Source organism: Poecilia latipinna, unplaced genomic scaffold (assembly GCF_001443285.1).
Source record: "Poecilia latipinna isolate Pla-1442-1.1 unplaced genomic scaffold, P_latipinna-1.0 Scaffold373, whole genome shotgun sequence".
Classification (NCBI taxonomy): Eukaryota; Metazoa; Chordata; class Actinopteri; order Cyprinodontiformes; family Poeciliidae; genus Poecilia; species Poecilia latipinna.
The window spans coordinates 53,950-77,205 of NW_015112989.1; the positions used below are offsets into that span (position 1 = coordinate 53,950).

The window sequence follows — 23,256 nt, forward strand, 5'->3', positions numbered from 1 at the left end:
CTTCCTGCCTCTACAAAATCTCTGAAGAAATTTGTAAAATATGAGTAACAGCATTTAATTTCCTATTGGGATCCATACAATATATAAATTTGATACAGAAAAGCGGACTTTACATGAAATAAATATTTTTATTACAGCGTTCATATGTATTTACAACATTTTTGGATTCATGTATGTATTTATCCACTATTATGTGAAATAGTGGATAAATACTTCTGTGCTAAATATTTCTATAATCAAAATTGGGAAAAAGATGAAGGTGGTGAAATTTATATTTGTAAATATTAAATTAGATCAATTGCCAGTTTTAGCATTCATTCGAGTAAAAACAAAAATAATATGTTCACAGAAATTAAGATGTTTCTTATTGAAGCATGTTCAGGTGTGCATTCCATAGCAGGTAGGGGCAGTGTAGAACCTATTCGCTGGCTGCCCAAAGCCAGGAAAAATGTCAAAGACGAAGACGAGAATCCCGGTGGATGTACCATCATGCAGCGCGCTGGGTTCTTCCAGAGAACAGAGATGGCGGCCGGTTAGAGCTACACGTAAACACAGCATTTCCATTAAGCCGGACTCCCCGAAACGCTGAGGGGCAGCCAGCCTCACGCACCGCCGCGGTGACACCGCAGCAGTCACACGGGAGGTCCCCGGCGGACTCTTCGTGCAACCCGAGCAAATTTACAAACCCTACTTCCAAACAAAAACATTAAAACATGGACGAACACCCTGGAGGAGGTGCAGGAGGAGGAGCGGCCGCCCCGCGACAGCCACCTTCACCGCAGCAGCACCAGCAGGGCAGCAGCAGCAGCGGCGGTCCCCCTATCGGAGCAGTCATGGTCCCGCAGCAGAACGAAGACTTGCCCCGGCCACATCAGCAATACACTATTCCCGGGATCCTGCACTACATCCAACACGAGTGGGCCCGGTTCGAGATCGAGAGGGCACACTGGGAAGTGGAGAGGGCCGAACTCCAGGTTAGCGTCGTAGCTCCTTCCAGGCTAAACTCAGGCTATCCGCTCAGTTCCGAGTGGTCCCCTCTTTCTCCCTGTGGTGAGGTGGTCGTAGGAGGGGACGTTTAAGAAGCGCTCAGCCCGTCATGGAGGGGTGAAGCCGGCTGGAGGGGTGGCAAACTAGAAAAAACACCAGCAGCTTGACTGGAGCTAAGCATTAGCAACACCCACCATGGATCAGTCTAGCTAACTGTAGCATTGCCTCAGTGAAGTGTTATTATCCTGGTGAAGCTGCCTGTCTCTTTTTTAATTGAGCTGAGACAAGCTGAAGGTTGGATCTGGTGAACGAGGCCCGATGCCGGTCCCAGCTCATCTGGTCTGGTCAGTCAGAACAGCTGGCGGTGGTGGTCATGTTGAAACATCTCTAGGGCTGATAGGAGACCTCCAGCTTAAACCAGGCCAGCTTCGGGTGTCAGGAAGTTTTCAGTTCATAGCTTCAGGGATTATTGGAGTAATCAGATCAAGGACCTGCTACCAGGACTAAACGGTAAGGAGAGACGGTCATCTTACTGCTACAGAGGAAAATGGTCATAAGAGAGAGATTCATTCTGTGACAACAATGAACTGATGGAGGATGTCTTAAACCTCTAAACACAGTCTTGTGATGGGAATCATTCATTCCCTTTATTGTTTGAATATTTTATTTCTTCTGTTGACTATATGAGATCATCAATAACTGCAACATTTATGACTCAGAACAGGATTGGATGCAGTTATCGCAGCTACACTGCTTCATGTTGCTGTTGTAGTGAAGTAGCTGATTTGAAAATGGTTTTCTTGTTGGAGCTGTGTTTGTTTTTTATGAGGCCGTCTGCAGGAATACATTTATAGCCAACAAAATTATTACTCACTTTTATCACATTAACAATCCCCCAAATTATTGTAATAAAAGTTTAGGTCTTTTTCTATGTAAATCAGAGTAGGTCAAAATGTTATGTTTCCACAGAACAAAGTGTCAGTTATCATTCAGCAGCCTGTTAGAAAGATTTCAGTCAAATTATACTCCATCTTATTTGTGTTTCATCCTAGCTGAGTGGTGACAGTCGCAGCCTAACTCTGAAACCATGTAGTTTATGGTTACACCTTGCAGCATTTCATAATGTTAACATTAATATTAGAAGTCTGTTTTTTGTGTCTCACATTTCAGGGATCTCCTTTGTCACTTTGATGTCAGCGCTTAGTTTTTTTCCCAGGTCTCTGTGATCATTCCTATCACAGCAAGGCTGCACTTTGTGGTGTGAAATAAAGTGGTGGTGAATGGAAGCAGTTGAAAATCACACACTTCCACACTTTGATAGTTTTGTGATTAAATTACCTGACAGTAGAGAGCATCTGTCCTGCCACTGACACTATCAGTCCTTCTGAAGGGAAAATTTCTTTCACACTCTTCATGGAAGGTGTTCCATGAGTGTTTTTTTTATTAAAAAATGTTTTTCTATTCATTCATATCCCTTTTTTGAGATCAGACACTGATGTAGGGCGAGAAGGCCTGGGTCATAATCTCCTTTATTCTCAGTGCTGTTCAGTTGGGTTGAGTTCAGGTCTCTCTGTAGAACAACCAGGCTTCTCTACATCAGATGTACTCCTCTGTTTCTTCATAGATCTTGCATTGTGCTTTGCTGCACTGCCGTGTTGGAACTAGGGGTTACATCAGGGGTTTATATTTTTTTTTAAGTCAACATCAACATGATAAAAGTCAAGTTGATGTGAACCAATCGCTGTGATAGCACCAAGAAAAAAGGCATCACACAACTTAGAGGCTTTATTAGCTATATTCACAGCAAACACTGATTACAGCTGAAGCGATTAGACAGAAGCCTAATATGCAGAATAAAAAGAACTCCTTTGGCAGCAGCAAAGCAGTGACCTTCTGTCACTGTGGACCGAAAAGATGAGCCTGCAGGGGGACGCTGATCAGCTGGGTGGCTGAAAAAGAGTCTGACATGATGCCACATATTGCTCCGGTAGTTTTTGCCAGAGTTTGCTGAAGACCTTTGATAAATGACTTCATATTTTTGCACAGTTCAAATTATCTGACAAATTCCGACTAAGTTTCTCATCTTTCATCTTCTTGGAAAAATCAGTTTTGTCACATGATGGTGACTAGTCGACGTGACGCGTAAAAAGTCACTTTGAGCAAAGAATCCATCGGTTGACTAGTTGGTGCAGTCACTAGTTGGAACAGTTGATTCCAACTGATTACAGACTAGTGGGGACAGGGGATGAGCAGCACTATGCATTGAGTGTTTGACAGCGCTATGGCCCCCCTGTCTCTGATTAGTTGTTTCTAGTTAGCACTGAAAGAAGGTGGAGGGGTGCAATTCTTTTTATAATTTTTTTCCCCCACAGAATGTCTCATACCATACTGTCACGACATAGTTACAGTTTCAAATATCTAAATAAAAAACATTTTTATACAAGTTACATACCCCCAACCTGATGGCTGAGCCAAACTTTACTTATAGTCAGGCAAGTCCTGTTCTCCTACCAAACCCAGACCAGCTCCTTGGATTGGCAGACAGAGAAGCGTGATTTGTCACTGACATGGTGATATGGGGTGGACCGCTGCATCAGATGTTCTGGATTGCACTTAGTGATGTAATCCTTGGATTGAGCTGTTGGGTCATGAATCTCTCCATGCACTCTTCTGGAGCTAATCTGAAGGCCACATCAAGTGTAGACGTCCAGTGTCTGCCTGTACAGAAAGTTTCCAGTTTATTTGTACAGAACATTTCAGCGACGACGCAGCGCAAAGTTCTTTACATCCTAAAACACAATACAGTCACTAATTATGAAACGAGTAATAAACATTGGATTTTGTCAAATATGTTGATTAATGTTTTGTTTACTGCTAATCAAAGGCAGCTCTAAGCAGATGGGCTTTTAGCCATGATTTAAAGGAACTCAGTGTTTCAGCTGTTGTGGAGATTTTGGACGTTAGTTCCAGAGGATTGTGTGCCTCATCCATGGCCCACCACCTGATGGCTGAGTTGTTGTTCCCACTCACTCCTTCTGTGTTTTAATACCACTAACAGCTGACTGTGGATAATTTAGACGTGAGGACATGTAATGGCTGGACTTGCTGCACATGTGGCTTCCTTTCATGGCAGCTCCTGGTTTGTGTGCTGAGCAGACTGCTGCAAGCAAATGTGGCCATAGATATGATTGGAACAGCTGGATTTAATGGCTGGGAGACTTCTGGCAAATTGAGAGTACTTTTAAAGCAGCATCTAATGCTTCATAGCAGGAGCTCACATCGCTTCCATTTACATCGTTAATGAAGATGGCCACTGGAGAAAAGCAAAGAACAGCATTCAACAGGACATGTGTGCATCGGGTCAGCTTGCGAAGTGGCAGAACTTTTCCAGGAACCTTCATTTGGAAGCCAAGTTGATGAAATTGGGAAATCTTTCAAAGTGGAAACTTCAGGATTTATGGCATTTTCTGTCATTTCTAGGGATTGTTTAAATTGGGAATCACTAAAATAAAGTTTTTCATATCCAAACATAAATGTTTTGTTGCAGACACACGTCCATCTGACGTTACTCAGTGACATCAAAACTTTGTTTACTTTATTCCACAGATGAATCTGTGGCGTCTCTGGTCTTGTGCTCTTTCCTCATAAACGTGGTCTCAGCCGATTCCACGATTCTGGAAGTCCATGGATGTGACTGCAGAACGCTTGGTGCTCCTGCAGTGAGCAGGTTGCTTGCAGACTCCAGTCAACGTGTCAAACAGCATTGTGCCAAGAGTATTTCAGCTTCTCAAGCTGCGTTTTCTTATGAATGTTTTAGTTGCAAAAAAATCAGTGAATAAATTGTAGTTGCGTTCCACAGAAAAATCTGAAAATATTCAGCTGTGAATAGGATCCACTGTACCACCAACTGTCACTAGTGGAAAACCCTCACAAGCGCCCAGAGCCGTGCTGAGAAGCTGCTAGTGGATAAGAGCCATTAGTGACTCCATGTTTTGGGAGAAGGGGCAGGGTCTGTGTGAGAGGAGGCTGTAATTAAACAGCTTGGCCTACTGGGCCCTGTGCTGACAGCCTGATCCCAGCTGAAAGCTAAAAGTAGACCAGCTCAAAATAACCGCAATACACACAACTTACAAACTAACTTATGCATTCAGTCATGGGAAAAGAAGGTATCTCTCTGTCATCTCTAGGGTTTTACTTTATAAGTAATCTCAACTTTACAATGTTCACAAATGATTTAATTATAACCTCTAGGACAAAACCACACACCACCATGTCACACTTCAGTACATAGGCCATTGCTTATAGTGACAATAAATTAATTGATTCACTCATTTAACAGAGTTAAAAGTTACCTTTCAGAAGGGGTCAAATATTCAACTTTCAGTCAAAAATGAAGAATCATTTCATGCCCTTTAACAATCCAGTTTTACACCACATTAAAACCGGTTTCTTTCATAGCAGTTAAGTATTTATATGAATTATGGGAATAACTAATTATAGAAACACTTATCTGAAAACATTGTAATACTCCATTTCTATTTTAACACAAATTAAAGATACTCCTTAATCTCAAATGGGAAATGAAATGTTGCTGTAATGTTAATTCAAGCAGGACTGAAGAAGCCTCTAACAGGCACTCTGCTGTCAGCCTCATGAAGAGGATGCTCAGGATTGTCCATAATTTCAGAAGAAGAATCCTTCTCCAGAGGTTCCACAGTCCAGAATCAGAACTAAATCTGAAGCAGACCAGAACCAGCCTTTTTTATCAGGCTGTTGAGTGTTTTTATGTTCCCAGCTCTGAGGCTGCTGAGGCTGTTTATTATAAGCCTGGTGGGCCACCAGGCTTTACTTGCCCCACATCAGGCTAAGTGTCACTTGTTTGTTTTTAAATATGGTTATTGATGCACCAATAACAGTGACGGTAAAGACGGATTAAGCTAGGTTTATAGTTGATTGGGTGCACTCCAATTGTGCCGTGGCTGTACCTGTCCATTGGCGTCACAGGCTATTATTTCCAAATTATGATGCCTGATCATGTACCTCTGATTTTTTTTGTAACTGTTAACATTTTTGAGACAAAACATGGTGGGCTGTTGATGGACTGCCCTAGTACCCCTACCACTGAGCTTAGCAGATTTTTCTAGAGGAAACCCTGTGCTGCCCCAGCAGATGATGTCTGAAGAGATAACACTCAACAACAGACTTCTAGAACATCTGCAGCATCTTGCTGCAACCTTGAAGGATCTTAGTTTCCACAAGAAGTCCAGTTTGCTCTGCCCCTTCTTATAGACACTTCACTATTGAGTTGGCAAATACCTGTCCAGTCTGAGGTATTTGCCTCAAACTGGACAGTCTGAGGTATTTTAACAGTTCAGCCACCTTCACTTCTTTTCCCATGATGGAATTAATGTTTGACTTTTGGGAATCTACAATCATGTTGTTTTTTGTTCACATTCAAGATAAGATGATTGTATCCAAACCATAGTACAAAGTGGTCCACCAGCTCTCTTGTCCATCTCTGATTCACCCAACAACTGCAGACTTATCTGAGTATTTTTGTAGATGACAGGAGTCGGACTTGTGGTGGAAGTTCGTACTTCTTGACACCAGACCCGGTCGAACTATTTCAAAAAGAGTTCTGTGTGAAGTGTTGTGTGATTGGTCAGACATTTGCCATGTTTTATGTATAAATGCTCTCGCATAGAAATACCTTCATGTCTGCCTTCATTAAGGCGGGGGGGGTTGGGTGGGGGACTGAAAAATTCTAATTTGATTTTGTGCTTGTTTTACTTTACCTGCTCAGCAAACAAAGTAGTCTGGGTTTGTAGAAAAGGGATCTGTAAATGATTGTAAGACCCTAAGATCTGAAAACTAAAATGGATCTCACACGTTGCCTTATTTCAAGAAAGACATACAGTGTCTTAGATATTTTGGAGGGTGGATTGTTATTTTCTAGGTGTATAAATTTATCTTTGGTCTATTTTCAGCAGCAGTAACATGATATGGACACTCTGTCTTTTAGAAGGCTCGCTGTATTTAGCGTTTTGAGGTGAGGATCATTTAATGAAAAGGCGTACCCAAGTCGTCTGTAGAGTAAAAGTTCCTGAGTGTTAAGTATGTTTGAAACCTTAAAGGTCATTTTCTGAAGGCACATTTAAGCAGACAAATCAGCCTTATCAGAATGTATATTCCAATTTATTGAATATGATTGTATGCCATCCTCAAACTGTGGACATGATGCATGTCCATAAATGGCCCACAGACAATCATTATTCACAAAACCAGCATTTGGTGAGACATACATACATAAATTTCAAATGCAGTAAGTTGAAAAATACTCAATACCATATTTCATACTGCAGCAGCAGTTTTTGAAAGCATCAATATGATGATAGTTTAACTTCTTTAACTAAGACAAACTCATTAAGTAGGAGGGAATTTTTCCCTTATTTTGAGAAAATATTGAATGTATAAATGTTGCATCCATTTTTTGCAAATCAGTAGACAAGATGAACTTTCAGAGTCACATAAAGACAGTTACAAAGTTGGCCTTCTACCAGCAAGATCTAGAGAAACTCATCCATGTGTTTATCTTTAGTCGCATCGATTACTGCAACAGTGTCTTCACACATGAACCTAACAAATCAATCCTCCAGCTGCCACTGATCCAGAACGCTGCTGCTGGTATTCTGACTAAAACAAGGAAGTTAGAGAACTGTGAGAATAGACTTTAAAATACTGATGTGAGTTTATAAATCACTGAACAGTTTAGCAGCACAATATATTAAATATCTGCTGCTGTTGTATCAACCTTCCAGAACCTCTTAGGTCTTCTGGTTCTGGTTCTGCTCTGTGTCCAGAACCAGAACCAAACATGGAGGAGCAGCATTCATCTTCTATGCACCACAAATCTGGAACAAGCTTCCAGAAAACTGCAAAACAGCTGAAACACTGAGTTTCTTTTAAATGTAGACCAAAATTGATTTCTTTAGAACTACCTTTTGACTAATATAACTGGAAAATCAATTTATTTTAATCTTTATTCCAACATTTTATGAAGATGAATTTTGATGACATTTGACAAAATGTAGTGTTTCTCTATCATTTAAACCAGCTACAATTACCTTAGAGCTGAAATGTGCTGTACAAGGAACCTTGTCTATATCAACTTTGAGGAAATGAGTAACTTTGAATAATTTTTTTTTATTAATTGTATTGCAATTTTGATTATCTTGATAAACCTACGACATCCCACAGGTTAGTGTGAACCTAACCTGTGGCTTAACCTATTTGCCCCCTACTCTGCCCCTATGGGCCACCACAGCTGTGTGGCATTTTCACTCAGAGACCAGACACTGGTCAGTAATCCTCCGCTCGTCCTGTCCACCTCTGTGGTTTCACATCGAGCCCAGCAGACGTTGCCTCAGTCTTGAAAACTTGTGAAAGGACTGAAGTGTGTATTTGAGTGTTTTCATGATGGCGTTGTTCAGAGGAATGACCCTGATGACTCATGTCCTTACATAGCCTGCTCTGATTTATCAGCCTGGTAAATCTGGAACAGATGGCTCACTACATGTACAGACTACTTTGTCATGGTTGTCACCCCGCTGTTTGGATCCTACCTGTGCTGTGACGGTGCTTCACCCGTCTAAACACAGGGCACTGGTCAGGCTTTAATCTTGGTGAGTGTCATAGAGCTGCGCAGCGTCATTCCCCTGAAGCTGAGCTGGACCCAGGGCTGAAAAATGGACCAGAATGGAAACTGAGGTACCGTGTTTATTCAGAGGTGGAAAATGTTGAACTAACTTCTACTGAGTGCTGCACTGGAGCAGCTGGCATGCCTGCATAGTGTGAGCAGAAATATGAGGCTCCAAGTCATTATTACATTGTGCTGTCATCACACTGTGGTCCCCACCACTGCACACACCTACACACACACACACACACACACACACACAGATTTATTTGCCTTCATCCGTTTCTGTGTTAATACTAGCTCACCTTTGCAGGGCAAGAGCAAAATGACAACTTTGTGAATTATTCATTTCAGTATCAGTTCTATATCAGCTTTTTCTTCTTCAAAAGCAAACGGCTGCCATGTTCTCCCAGAATTCTGTGTAGGGATCTGGTTTCAGGATTCATGCTCTTATTGAGACAACAAGCTGGAGCCTCAAGCTGTTTTTTGTCAATATTCCTGTGGAAATATTTCTCTCTCCCTTGAATCAACAAGAGAAACTCTAAAGTTCATTAGAATGGATGAATTTTGTGTGTTCAGTTCTGTTGAAAAGCAAACAGGGTAAACGCATCGATTCCAGATTTCCTTCAAATCAAGTCCCAACTTGTGCTGAAAGATCCGTGGAGGACGTACATCTGGTACTTTACTTCACTTTGGCCACATTGATTCATTGATGATTTCTTTTTTAATATAAAATGTCAGATTTTTCTTTAAAATGATGTTAATTCCAGTAACATACTCAGGATAGGTAGACAAGTAAAAAGGAGCAAAATATTCTGTTAAAAGTTTACTTTTTGTTTTTGATAATTATTTTTATATGTGTGAAACATAACTGTCTCTGTTGCATGAAAATTTGAGCAGATGTTATCTGATATTATTACCGTTATTGTCGATAACCAATATTTACTAAGATTATATATATTTTCTTACCCTTAAAAATAACAACTACACCAATGGTTTCACCTCTGCTTCAGTTAGACTTCCAACAATGCTTTACTGCATCACTGTCAAAATGAAATATCAACCGATACCGATGTCAGTGCTGACATACAGTGGATCCCTCTGTGGCAGTGGGTCCTTGAGGGCCAGTGTCCTGCATGTTTTAGCTCTTCCTGGTTTAACACTCCTGGATCAAATGATGGCTCATTTTAAGGCCTAAGAAGATCATTGACATGACCGCTGCTCTATGGTCTCAGCTGCTCTGTTAAACAGGGTGTGAAACTGGGGCAAATGACAGGAAGCTGAACACATTGTTCTGTTTCATCATAAAACATGCTGGATGTGGAAAAGGTTTGGAACTTTCTAGAAATCTGGATTAAATGTTAACATTCTCTTCATAACATACACAGGCGACTAAAGGTACGACGCTAAAGACAGCTGCTCTCTCTCACACTGTGTGACATCAGCTGTTTGAGCTGTTTATGTTTAAGGAATAGGGTGATGACATCACATCCCTCAACAACTACCGGTTGGTCACTTTGCCTCTCCATTCTACCATTATGTGGTGCCAACAAATGGTTACGTTAGCATCCTGCTTTCCAAGCTTCCAGCAGCTCCATGAACTAGCTGAAGGCTCCTGCAGCTATGGAGAGCTAAAAGGGACAAAATTAATTAAATAAATTGTTAGTCATTAATTGAATGTACCCTGAAATAAATAAAATGTTTAAGTAATTTATTTGATAGACATTTTATTAGATGTCATTGAATCATTAAAATGCAAAATTATAAAAGCTGATGCATATAATTAATTAAATGGATATTATTTTATGCTTCCTGTTCCTGCAATACATTTCTGCACCATGCTATATTTTTATCTGCCAGGCTCATCTGTCAGAGCTGAAGGCGGAGCTAACACTGATCTGTTGAACTCATCTAGTTTAGCTTGATTCTTTTAAATCTATTTTGTAGAACTGTCACAAACCAAATAAATGTTTCATGTTTGCAAATATTTTGCTATTTCTTTGGAATAATGTAATGCAGGTTTGAAACGACTAAATGTCATATTTCTAGAGCTGGAGTGTTAATATGATCCTTGGTTTAACTTTTCCAAGAGTCAGGCTAAACTAGTGGAGTTCAATAGATCATTATTAGCCCCGCCCTCTCAATTCTGAATTAACTCTTTAAGGAACAATAACCATTAAATAATTACATTGATTTATCTGCCTTGGCTATTATAAAATTGCATTTGAATACTTTAATGACTTATCTTACAACTTGTCTAGTAAATAAATAATTTAAATATTTAATTAAACATTTATTTATTTCATGATTTGTTTAATTAGTGATTTAATATGCATTTATTTATTTAGTTTTGTACCTTTTGGCCCTCCATAGGCATCTCTCTCTCATTTTCTATTGGGAAACTCCATTTCTTGGTCAGATGAAAATATTTAGAAAACCACATCTGCCTGGGCTGTGACTAGTTTTAGCTTAGCTGTAGGGTGTGTGTCTGTCTGTGATTGTGGATGTGTGTGGACAAAGTGTTTTGAACTGTGTTTGTGTTGTGTGTGTGTTTCTCTCCAGGCCAGGATAGCGTTCCTGCAGGGGGAGAGGAAGGGCCAGGAGAACCTGAAGAACGACCTGGTTAGGAGAATCAAAATGTTAGAATACGCTTTAAAGCAGGAAAGGTAAGAAACGGGTCTTAATGCTCTGCTTACTTTTCCAGTCTTACTATTACTCATATCGCTGCTAAGAGTTAGTATGTTTTTGATTCTGCCTTCACTGACTGACTCTGACAGACAGCAACTGTATTCATTTCTGGATCAGTGTAGAATTATTACATTAATGTCATCCTCTGTGCTCATCGATCAGTCGGCCCTGATTTCCTTCATTTTGGGAGTCTGGTTGATACTGGCATGAGAAACCAAAGTTATCCATCGATCTTATCTTCATCCACAAAGGTCTGAAGATCAGCCTCTGTCACTTTGCTCTGCAGAGAGAGAGACTGCTTCAGATCACTCAGCCTTCCTGGTGTTGTCACTCTGGTTCTGGAGAAACCATTTAGATCCTGATGGATCGGTGATGTTGGCTCTTCCTCACAGGGCCAGGCTGCTTCGAGCAGCTTTTTACTCACAAATGAAATGATAACCTGACATTATTATTATGTTATATTTCCTCAAGTTATATGATGTCAAAATGTGTTTGATGAAAATATGGGAGTATATCTACATCTATGTGGAAATATTATCTGTAATCATTGTGTGTGACGGTAACATGACAGATTAATTAAGGTTATTCTTTGTTTCTCCTTCTCAGAGCAAAATACCACAAGTTAAAATATGGAACAGAGTTAAACCAAGGAGACATGAAGATGCCAATCTTTGAGTCAGGTAGGTGTTGCAGGAAGCTCAGCTCCAGCTGTGAACCTGACAGAAAGGCTCATCTTGTCTCTCTTCTCTCCTTGAAGACACCAAAGAGTCGGAGGTCTCTGCTGTCCCTGCCAACAGTCAGCTAATGTGGAAACAAGGCCGGCAGCTCCTCAGACAGTAAGACCCGTCCTTCAACCAAAGACCATGAGAGGATTTGTAGAGAAACTATATGACAACATCCCCACCACAATGAGTCAATGAACTAAAATTAAATTTGCATTTTGTATTTCCGATATTGTGTAGGAAGTGCTTCAGTTCCTACATTAAAAATTCGTAGAATGTGCCAGTTTTTTATCCGATTAATCACCAGAACCATTGATTACTAAATTAGTCATTAGTTTCGGCCCTAGTTCAGCTCTGAATCCACTGTGATATTATGTGTTGCATTCAGGTACCTTCAGGAAGTGGGATACACAGACACCATCTTGGATGTTCGCACTCAGAGGGTTCGCTCTCTGCTCGGCCTGTCGGGTTCTGAGCAGAACGGATCGATGGAGAATAAGAACCTGCAGCACCTGATCAATGGAACGGAGCGCTGCACAGAAACCAAGAGATACACACACACACACACACACACACACACACACACACACACACACACACACACATGTTTGTGTTGCTATCTTTGTGGGGACTTTCCATTGTCTTCCATTCATTTCTACAGCCTAAACCTTACCTTTACCCTTTTCCTAACCCTAACCAAAACTCAATTCATACCTTAGCCCTAAATCTGACCCCTGACCCAAAAACAGGGTTTCCCCTAGTGGGGATGAGGCTCCAGTCCCCACAAGGATCAATTGGTCCCCACAACGTAGTATATGTCAGGAAAATCGTCCCCACAAGGTATTACAAACAAACGCACGCACGCGCGCACGCACGCACGCACGCACGCACGCACGCACGCACGCACACACACACACACACACACACACACTTCAACCAGGCCCTCCTGCACCAGCCATCCATCCTCACCTCACTGTTACCTGGTTCTCAGAGCATGAGGGGTTAAAGTGTTTGCTCTGTGCAGGATTCCAAATGACAATCTGGAGACGTTCAACTTCCTAGAAAATGCAGAGGACAGTGATGAGGAGGAGGACGAGGAAGGAGACCTGATGGATGACATCAGCTCCGACAAACAACACAGACCTAAAAAACACAAGCCTAACGTAAGGCAGCTGAACTTCCTCCTGTTGGGTTTTTATGACATATCATTTCTGCTGGATGTGGTTCCTAAGATGGCTGACAGCGATACCAGCTGCAACGCACCAACGGCTAAACACACTGACGGAAAAAAACAAATGCAAAGAAAAACGCTGCAATCACAGAAAATAAAAGCAAAAATCTACAATCATCAAAACAAATGCAAATGAAAAATGCTGCCACCATAAAATGCTGCAACCACAGGAAATAGGAACAAGGAGGAAAATGCTGCACATAGTAAAAACAATTTCTAGTATGAAATGCTGCAAATTCGCTCCACTGCAAAGCTCCACACCACTAGAGGGAGTCAAACAAATAATCTTTTGGGACCAGACCATAGACATACACATGTTTAAGGTAAATAAGGGACCATGATTTCATGGGAAGTCAAGAACAACTTCATGTCTTTTTGAAACAAGCAGTCTTTATGCAATATTCTAGGATGTCTATGGGGATAACTTTACCAACTCCAGACTCTATGGTGGCATATTAGGGCATTGAGAAAAAGAAGGAAGAGTCATTTTAAACCAAAAAACTCAGAAGTTTTGAGATTAATTTCTGAGTTTTAAGGCATATGTTTATTCTACCACGTTTTTCTCCATCTTCAATGGCCCTAACACTCCATCGTAAGACTCCCCCTAGTGGTCTGGAGCGTTTCTGTTTTGTGGAGCAGCTTTCATATTTGTCTGTTTTTTTTTTTTATATATATTTTATTTCCTTTTTCTGTGTTTGCAGCATTTTTATTTGTTGTGTAAAGCCCTTTGATTCTATTTTATGAGATTGCAACATTTTTATCAGCAGCATTTTTCCACTGATTTTGTGTTTTTGAACTTGTGGCGCGTTTTGCATGTCAGCCTTCTATGTTTTTTTTTCTAGAAAATTTCTGAGGTTAATCTCAATTTTAGAGATTTTTAGCAGAAATGTACAGTTCTTTTTTTCCTATCTCCCCGGGCCGTTGTATTTTCCTGATTCTGCCTCCTTCCTTTCTCTCTCTGCCTGGCATGGTGCAGATAGGAAACGAGGGCCTGGCATCAGAGGACGACGCAGACACAGAGGAAGCCCTGAAGGAGTTTGACTTCTTGGTGACAGCAGAGGATGGAGAGGGAGCTGGAGAAGCTCGCAGCTCTGGAGACGGGACGGAGTGGGGTGAGACCTGTAGGAAACGCTCAGCTGATTAACGGTTTAGATGCTCAAATCAAGTAACCTTGTAAAGAATCAAGAAAGACTGTTCTTCAGACCTTCATGTGTTATTGGCTTCAGTGACTTGAAGGCTGGTCCTGTAGTTTCTCTTAGATCTGCTGTCTAGAGCTGATGGGCTGTTTGTTTCTGCTCAGTAAAGTCAGACCTGTCTTCCCCTCCACAATGAGCTTCATTCCTGTAAACTAGATATTCTTTCATGTCACAGTCACTCTGTTAATCTGCTCCTCTGTAGATGTTCTGCACAACTGATGCCTTAAAGCTTAAATTGTCTAATTTCATCTGTCAGAAACGGCTTAGTTTCCACAGTGAGGCTCCGAGTTGTCAGACTCGACTCTGAAGGACTTCCTGTTGATCAGAGAAGCTCCACAGCTCTGCTGAGTTTCATCTCTTTGACTGGAGCTCAGAGGAGCATCCAGAGCCTTCAGACAGCTTTTCTACAATATGACTCACAATTTTTATAGTTTGGCTGATACTCAATATGCAAACGTTATATTTTTCAGATTAAAAAAAAAATAAAGTTTATAATTTTCCTTCCACTTCATAACTACGCTCTACTTGCTGCCACATAAACAACAATATGAACATCAAAGTTTGTGATTTTGACGTGAAAAACTATATCAAACTCTAGAGAGGCATGAAAACCTCTCTGTCTCTTTCCTAACTGCCTTGTTCAAATGAATCTGATAGAAAACAAATATGTACTCGCATGCTTATGATGATTTATGTCAATTTATTATAGAAGAAGATTAGGGTCACTAGAAAAATAAGAATTCTTACTTTAGTCTCAGAATTCTGACTTTAATCTTCTGAGATTAGACAGAATTCTTTCTTTTTCAGTGGACTAATCCTCTTCCGTACTTTATGTATGAGCCTTGAAAGCATGTCCAGAGACTCATTAGTACATTTCCCATTAAACCTAGTAATGAATATGTAGTTCTGTAATGGGTTCCCTTTGTCTGCAGCAGATGTTTTATTCGGTCCGTGTCCGTCTGAAGGTGCTGAATGTTTCAGACGCTCCCTGTGATCCTGGAAGGACGCGGCTTTAGTTTCAACTCTTGTTGAATCATTTTTCTCTTTGCAGCGGAACCGCTACCATTTCCCTCCGGTGGGGGGAAGTCCTTCCTGCTGGGGGGGCCGGACGACGTGCTGGAAAGCGTGTTGGGTTTGGGGGACCTGGCAGACCTCACCGTCACTAACGACGAGACGGACTTTGGCTACGATGTAAGAAAACCAGTTCAAGTTGTACTGGGAGAGAAAAATGTAATGGACAAAATCCCACTGTCCCTCTGCGTCCTTGTGTGTCCCTGTGTGTCCCTCTCTGTCCCTCTTTGTCCCTGTGTGTCCCTCTCTGTCCCTCTTCGTCCCTGTGTGTCCCCACCAGCTCTCGTCCAGTAAAGAGTCTGCGTTCAGGAAGACGTGGAACCCTAAGTACACGTTGCGGAGCCACTTCGATGGCGTCCGGGCGCTGGCGTTCCACCCCGTGGAGCCCTGCCTGGTCACCGTGTCTGAAGACCACACCCTGAAGCTGTGGAACCTCACCAAGACCGTCCCAGCCAAAAAGTATGCTGACTCAGCACAACACCTTTTCTCTACCGTCGTTCATAGTTACATCAGATGCAGGCTTTCTTTAACACAACTCGGTACAGGAGAATCATAAAGCTCATTCATTTCAGTCATTTAATCTAAACTCACACAAACTCATTTCACACAGCGATGATGTTTTGATCATTTTGACGTTTTTCTTTTAACGTTCCATTTATATCAGATGCAGCCAGCACTTTGTGAACAAACTGCATCTCTAGTCAGTTTCAGTTTTAGCAAATATGTAAAAACCACATTTTTTAAATAAAAGCATCACAGTTTTAAAAGCTCATTTAAGAAAAGGAGAGCAGCAGCCATGATGAGCCGAACACCGACCTGGATCTTCTCTCTGTTTCAGAAGTGCCTCTTTTGATGTGGAGCCCATCTACACATTCAGGGGTCACATGTAAGTATCCTCACTCCTATACAGACACACACGCGTGTTTTTGAGGCTTGTGGGGACGTTACTTTGACTTCCTTTTGTTTTCTACTACCTAACCCTTACCATCACATATCCAACCCGAAAACAGCATTCCCCCTCATGGGGACCAAGAAAATGTCCCCTCAAAAAGCAGTGGTTTTGAAGTGTTGACAAGCCAGGCTTTCTAAATTCTTCCACTTCACTCAAAAGCTCCAGCTGAATAAAACAGATTTGAGCCACAATCTGGAGAAGAGTATGGAGTTGGTTTTCAAGGTGTGGGTTAGGATGGAGAAAGAAAGCTGAAGTTTAGAACATCATGTTTGTGACTTTATTCCAGGTCTGGTCGTCAGCATGCATCCAGCCAGATCTCAGTAGAAATATCTGCAATAAGTTCACAGAGAACTTTTTTTATTCCTCCCTCAATATTGGCCCTAAAATGAACAAATAATAATTCTGCTTATTTCAGGAACTTGATCAATTCCCAGAGCATGATGCTGCCATCTCAGTTTTTTACTGGGGAAACTGTGTTGTTTCAGTGATGGTGTCCATTTATGTTAAATATTTTGTCTTGGAAACATTTGTTTTGTCAGATCATAACTCGCTTTCTGAGGTTTGGGATGGTTTCATCCAGATACTGAGATTTTCTTTCAGAGTTCTGGAAACAGATGGTCACATGTAGATCGCTGGCATTATTTGGAAATATTCCTGCTGTTTCTTAAGTTTAATTAAATGGGACTTATGTCCACTTAAAGGTGAAAAAAATATTCTTGTGTATTACAGAAACCTGGGATTTTAATAAAAGCTTTGTTCCTCATTTTCACTGCAGGTTCTATTGTGTTTCTTGCATTTATATGAATTGTTTTCCATCTTATTGTTTGATTTTAACCAACTATTTTATGCTCAGTTTGTGATTATTTTTTTTAATAAAATTGTATTAGAAAGTTTTTAAAATATGAGAGAAAAAGGTTTCAATGGGTTAAAGTTTTGAACTTCATCAGAGTAACAGCAGAGATCTGCTGAAGAGATTCAACCTTCAAAGCAGAAGAATCCAGCCTGGTTGTTGAAAGATCACCATAACTTACCGTTATTAATTGAGAGTTTATTTCCTGAAGAATATTTTAATTTATTTCCGTCTTTTCCTTCCAGCGGCCCGGTTCTGTCCTTGGCGATGACCTCCAGCGGTGAGCAGTGTTTCAGTGGAGGCATCGACTCCACCATCCAGTGGTGGAACATCCCCAGCTCTAACGTCGACCCCTATGACACCTACGGTACTGATGTGATCCACTGGATCACTGCCGATCAGCTCCCTGTTCTCTGCTCTTTCACATTTAGATCAGAAACTTTGGATTTCTGCACAATGTTGAGTGAAAAGTTTGACAGTCTGCCATCTTAGAAAACAGTTCTTATTGTTCTGATCTTCTTCAAGCTCCTTTCTGAGTCTTTAGATGAACTAAACACAACAGCTAACGATTACTTCAGGAATCAAGTAATCAATTATTCTGATAAAATCGAATAAAAAAGTTGCTACATTCTGGAGATATTTTTATTTAACCACTTAAGTCTTTTGTACAATATTAGAAATACATTAAAATGTGGTGATAAATAATTAAACTCCTGTTTTAAATAAGACTTATTTTACTGGCTAAAATGTAATAACAGCATTCCTTTAGTGAACTCTTGATCATTTGTATCAAAGGATGAATCAGCAGCTAAAAAATCCTTCTAATATGAACATGTGAGAAGCTCAGGCTGGATTGATCAATACAGTGTAGAGCTGATCTGTTGATTATATTTTGGATCAATTGATTACTAATTAGTCAGCAAAAGGTTATCTTTTATAGGATATTTGTTTTTACAGCATTTAAATCAGATAAAGCTAAAACTGATTACTAAATTCAATAATCAATTCATCACAATTGATCCATTGAATCGTTTCAGCCTGAATGGAACATGAAAGCTTGATGAAGGTCCATCAGGACCAATCTGCAGCTCTGTGTGATGTCATCAGAAAACCTGAGATCAACTGTGTCTAAAAGCCTCCCAGCTTAAATCTGCAGCTTTTCTACGTTGTTTTCTACAGACACATTGATTCATTAGTTCTAATGACCAGAAAGTTGGATACACTATTCTTTATTTAGCGAAGTCAGTGAAGAAACGGTTCAGATGGTGCCTTAAAGTGAAATCAGAAGTTAAGTTGTAGCAAAGCAAAAAATCCCTCCTATAGTTTCCTGTTGTGCTGCTGGCAGATTGCAGCGTCCTGGCGGGGTCGCTGCTGGGTCACGCTGACGGCGTGTGGGGATTGGCTTACAGCGGCATCAAGAACCGCCTCCTGTCCTGCTCTGCTGATGGAACCGTCAAGCTGTGGAATCCCGTGGAGAAAGACCCCTGCATCAGCACTTTCAACACAAACAATGGTGAGAGGCAGATTACACCAGATTACACTAGGAACGCACCGATTCACTTCTTTTCACTTCTGATACCAATATCGGAGGTGTAGTATCGGCTGATACCGATCTGATACACAAAAACAGCTGAACTGACTTAAAATGTTTCTTTTTTAAACACAGACATGTATCCTGAAATACAAATTAATCTGCTGACTCTGCACCAGAATAGCTAAATACACTGACAGCTTCACCAGCTAGTCAAACATGGAAAAACAACTTTCATTTGTTCAGTCAGTGCAGTTAGGAGTAGAACAGCCAATGGAAATTAAATAACAAAGAAACTGAAACTGATAAAAACAATAGGTTGACTATTTGGCCAGACATGTAAAAATAAACTGAAACAAACCAGAAAGAGCAATTATGAATTATAAATATAATGTAAAATATTTAATAAATCATGACTCAGAGCACAAAGCATAGAATTAGAGTGAATAGATCTGCCTTTATGGTTCGGAAACATTGCCACAATACCCAATCTAGATTTTTTTCTAGATCAGGACCAATACAGATATTGATATTGGATCGGCACATCTTTAGATTATACCAGATTAATTATGAGTTCATCAGAACGGAGCAGGAAGTAACTGAGCAGAACTTCCTGCCTTGCTTCCCTCTCTGCAGAGCATGGAATCCCCACCGCCGTAGACTTTAACGGTTGTGACCCCGCCCACATGGTGGCGTCCTTTAACAACGGAGACGTGGCGATATACGACCTGGAAACATCCCAGACTGCACTGGTGCTGAAGGGTCAAGGAGACAGCAGTAAGGTTCACTCTGGTCACTGACGTTCATCTCCATAACAACCTGTCACTGCTGACCTTTCCTCTCCTGCCCCGCTCAGCCGTCCCGGGTTTGAATCACATCAATAAAGTGGTGAGTCACCCCACGCTGCCCGTCACCATCACGGCTCATGAGGATCGCCACATCAAGTTCTTCGATAACAAGTCAGGTCAGTCTGCTGACCGCCGGGTTCCACCTGGAGCAACACAAACAGAGGGGATTTTATTGACTTATTTTTATTTTTTATCACTTTTATTATTTTGTCTTAATATACTTATTGTTCTATTATTATGACTTTTAACAATATTATTGGTCTCATCTTTTGTCAATTTATAAAGTGGGACACATACAGCTGCAGGAGAGAGGAACAGAATGTCACCATTTGTTGTTTAAAAAAACCCTGAAAATTCCACACAGTCTGTAAACGCATCATGACTCACTGTCACATGACCAGCCTCTTTCTGTTCCTCCATTAGAAAGAAACGGCAGCAAGATGGAAACAAACATCAACCCAGTTTTATTTGACTGATAGAGAATGTTAAAGAATGACTAATATCATTACCACTGATATCAGTCACTAATGTTATATGTTATATAATTTAACACTGATATAACATACATTCCTACTCCTAATATAAGGAATATAACAGATTTAATGAACTCAACAGGACTTCAAATTTAAAATGAAATGATTAATCCCAACTATACAGAAGATGTAATGTATACGATAGATCCTTTTTGTGTGCAGGAAGGATGTCCTGCAGCAGTCTGTGTTGCATTTTATCTAAAGAGGCTTCTAACAGAAGACACTGTTTAATAATTCTCTCATAAAGAGGACACTCTGGTTTTTTTTTTTTTTTTAATGAAATGTTGAAGAGATGTGATCTGCTCCAGCTTTCAGGCTGGCTGCTGGTAGCAGGGAGGCTAAAAAACACTTCACATTGTGATGGATGTGTCTCTAGAATAAATGGGTTTTACTAAAACTTGTGAGGTGAATTACTGTGACGTTACATAGATGAATTTTCAGCCCAATCTGAAGGAGTTTGTCCTCTGTGCAGGTAAAATGATCCACGCCATGGTGGCCCATCTGGACGCAGTGACCAGCCTGGCCGTGGATCCTAACGGGATCTACTTGATCTCTGGCAGTAAGTCTCCTAACGTCTCATAAAGCTCAGAGCGATTCCAGGTGTGAAACTGTTTCTAACAGAGTCTTTTTAAAATGGTTGGGTTGTGAAGCTGCTGGTGTGTTAAATGTGCTGAACTGCTGCAGAGTTAACAAGTGAACGTGTATAAATTAATGTCTGTTTAAAAAAGAAACATTTTAAGTTGATTCAGCAGTTTTTCTGTTTCGGCTTGGTATCGACCAATACTAAACCTAGTGGTACCGGTAGTGAAGTCAGTGGATCGGTCCGTTGCTGGAACCATGCGGAGTGAAGCGGTGGTTCGGTCGACAACATGTCTCCTCTCCTCCGCCTCAGGTCACGACTGCTCCCTGCGGCTCTGGAACCTGGACAGTAAAACGTGCGTGCAGGAGATCACGGCTCACCGTAAGAAGAGCGAAGAGGCCATCTACGACGTGACCTTTCACCCATCCAAAGCCTACATCGCCTCGGCCGGAGCCGACGCCCTGGCCAGGGTCTACGTATAGAGGAGAGGAGCAGCGCCGCGCCGTGGGCTCCTAGTCAGACGGAGCCAGGATTCAGGTCTGTTCACATCCATCTGAAGGCGGCAGCAGACTGAGACGCCCACACACACGCAGCCGCCCCGTGCCACCGCCGCCTTTGCCCACTGAATGGAGCACGTCTGATCTGGCTGATCAGCTCCCTCTCTACGGTGGTGTCCAGCAGGCTAACCACGGCCAGCCTGGCCTCCTCGTCATATTCAACTCTAGTGCAATCTCCACATGTAGACGTAGGAACGTTAAAGGAAAAATCCCCCCAAATGCAGCTGATGGGTGGAGCTGCTCCTTTCTGCTCACAGATTCCGTCCATCCCATGAACTCTTTGGCTCAGTCTCCATCACTGTTACTTCCTTATTTGTGCCATGGTCAAACATTGCATTATGGGATATTTAGTTTTAAAACATCCACTCACAGTAAGGCAGTCGGTAAATTAGTTTAAATGTCTAACAGTGATCTGTGTTTTCATCGTCTCAATGGTTCTCAAGTTCAAAGGATGAATTCTTTACATTTTACTGTTACAAGTGTAAGTGGCTGCAGCAAGACATCTGCAGTCAAAACGACCTTTTTGGTCCTTTCAGTTTTCCGTAGTGACAAAGTTTCACTTGGAAGAATCAAGTCTGAAATGATTAACTTTATTATTGCTTTCATATTATTCTGAGTGAAGGATAAAGTTCTCACTGCCTTTCAGACTCATTCAGCCTCAGGAGGTTTTACAGTGAGGCTTAGTGAACGTCTGCTGGGTTTAAGGTCAGCTACGTTTACTGAAGAATCCATCTTCAGATAAAGTCAAGGCTCATCAAGCTGTCTTCTTAGAGAATAGAGAAATGATGAGGAAACGTGTCTGATCAGACCAACACCAGGGACAGATCTGGTTTAGTGATGCAGCAAGATTTAAACTGTTACTTCTGGTTTTACCAGTTCTTCACAACTTGGTATGTAGAAACTCAGTGTTTCGTCTTAAACAGTTCTGTCCTCTAACAGAACCTTCTGCTGATTTTTCATTCAGCCTGAAGAACCAAAGACTCTGACAGCAGGGATCATGAAGGGAGACGGATCTGAAGTTTTGAAATGGGCTTCTGTGGAGAGTAGGGACCAATAATATATTTACCAATATTTTTATATATATTTCCTACGTGTTTCAATCCCATGTAAAAGCAACTACAAGGTCTCTGTGGCACTGCTCTAACTAAACTCCCCACAGTCCTGCACTACTTCACTGTCACATGACTGAAAGAGGCCGACAGCGTTCTCCTGAAACACAAACAGCAACTAGACAGCAGGAAACATCAGTTATTAATCAGCCCAGTTTTATCGGACAGATACCAATATGATAAAAAGTGGCTAACATCGGCTGATATTGATACCAATATATTGTGCATCCCTAGTGGAGAGTTCCTAATCAGTAACCATTCTACCAGTCCATCTGACTGGTTGGGTCTTTACATAACTGTGCTCACATGATCTAACCAGTGGTTAGCCAGAAATATAATTCTGGTTTTAATCAAAGTGAAATGTTATTCCCAATCAAACTGTGTGAAAGCTTCACAATTTTAAGACACACTGCTGCAGAATTCAGTCAGCTAGCACTGAAATGCTGCAGCAGTGACTCAGTAATAAGAATATCATGCAACACTGAACAGTTTCTGATTAAGCTAATCAGCTGACACATTTTTGACCAAAATCATTTACCTTCAGCCCCTAGTGGGGCTGTTTTTAAAAAAACAAAGAACAAGTTGGCGGCTTCACAAGGAAACGCAAAGACACGTCCTGACTCTATATCAGGATTTCTACACCGTTTATTCTGCAGTTTATGAAGCAACATAAACTGCAGAACAAGAGAGATACTGAACGTTCTC

General features: G+C 41.1%; 1 protein-coding gene across 1 annotated transcript; it reads left to right on the forward strand.

Annotated features, from left to right (window-relative positions):
* The first annotated feature begins 368 nt into the window (after window positions 1-368).
* On the forward strand, window positions 369-23,153 carry strn3 (striatin, calmodulin binding protein 3). Its single transcript, XM_015036573.1, has 16 exons — window positions 369-974; window positions 11,246-11,349; window positions 11,978-12,051; window positions 12,129-12,207; window positions 12,482-12,643; window positions 13,118-13,256; window positions 14,301-14,436; window positions 15,572-15,711; window positions 15,872-16,050; window positions 16,430-16,477; window positions 17,639-17,760; window positions 18,739-18,906; window positions 19,561-19,701; window positions 19,781-19,888; window positions 20,778-20,864; window positions 21,198-23,153. Exons 1-16 carry the CDS (start codon window positions 714-716, stop codon window positions 21,365-21,367), a joined length of 2,118 nt encoding a protein of 705 aa, XP_014892059.1. The 5' UTR covers window positions 369-713; the 3' UTR covers window positions 21,368-23,153.
* The last annotated feature ends 103 nt before the right edge of the window (window positions 23,154-23,256 follow it).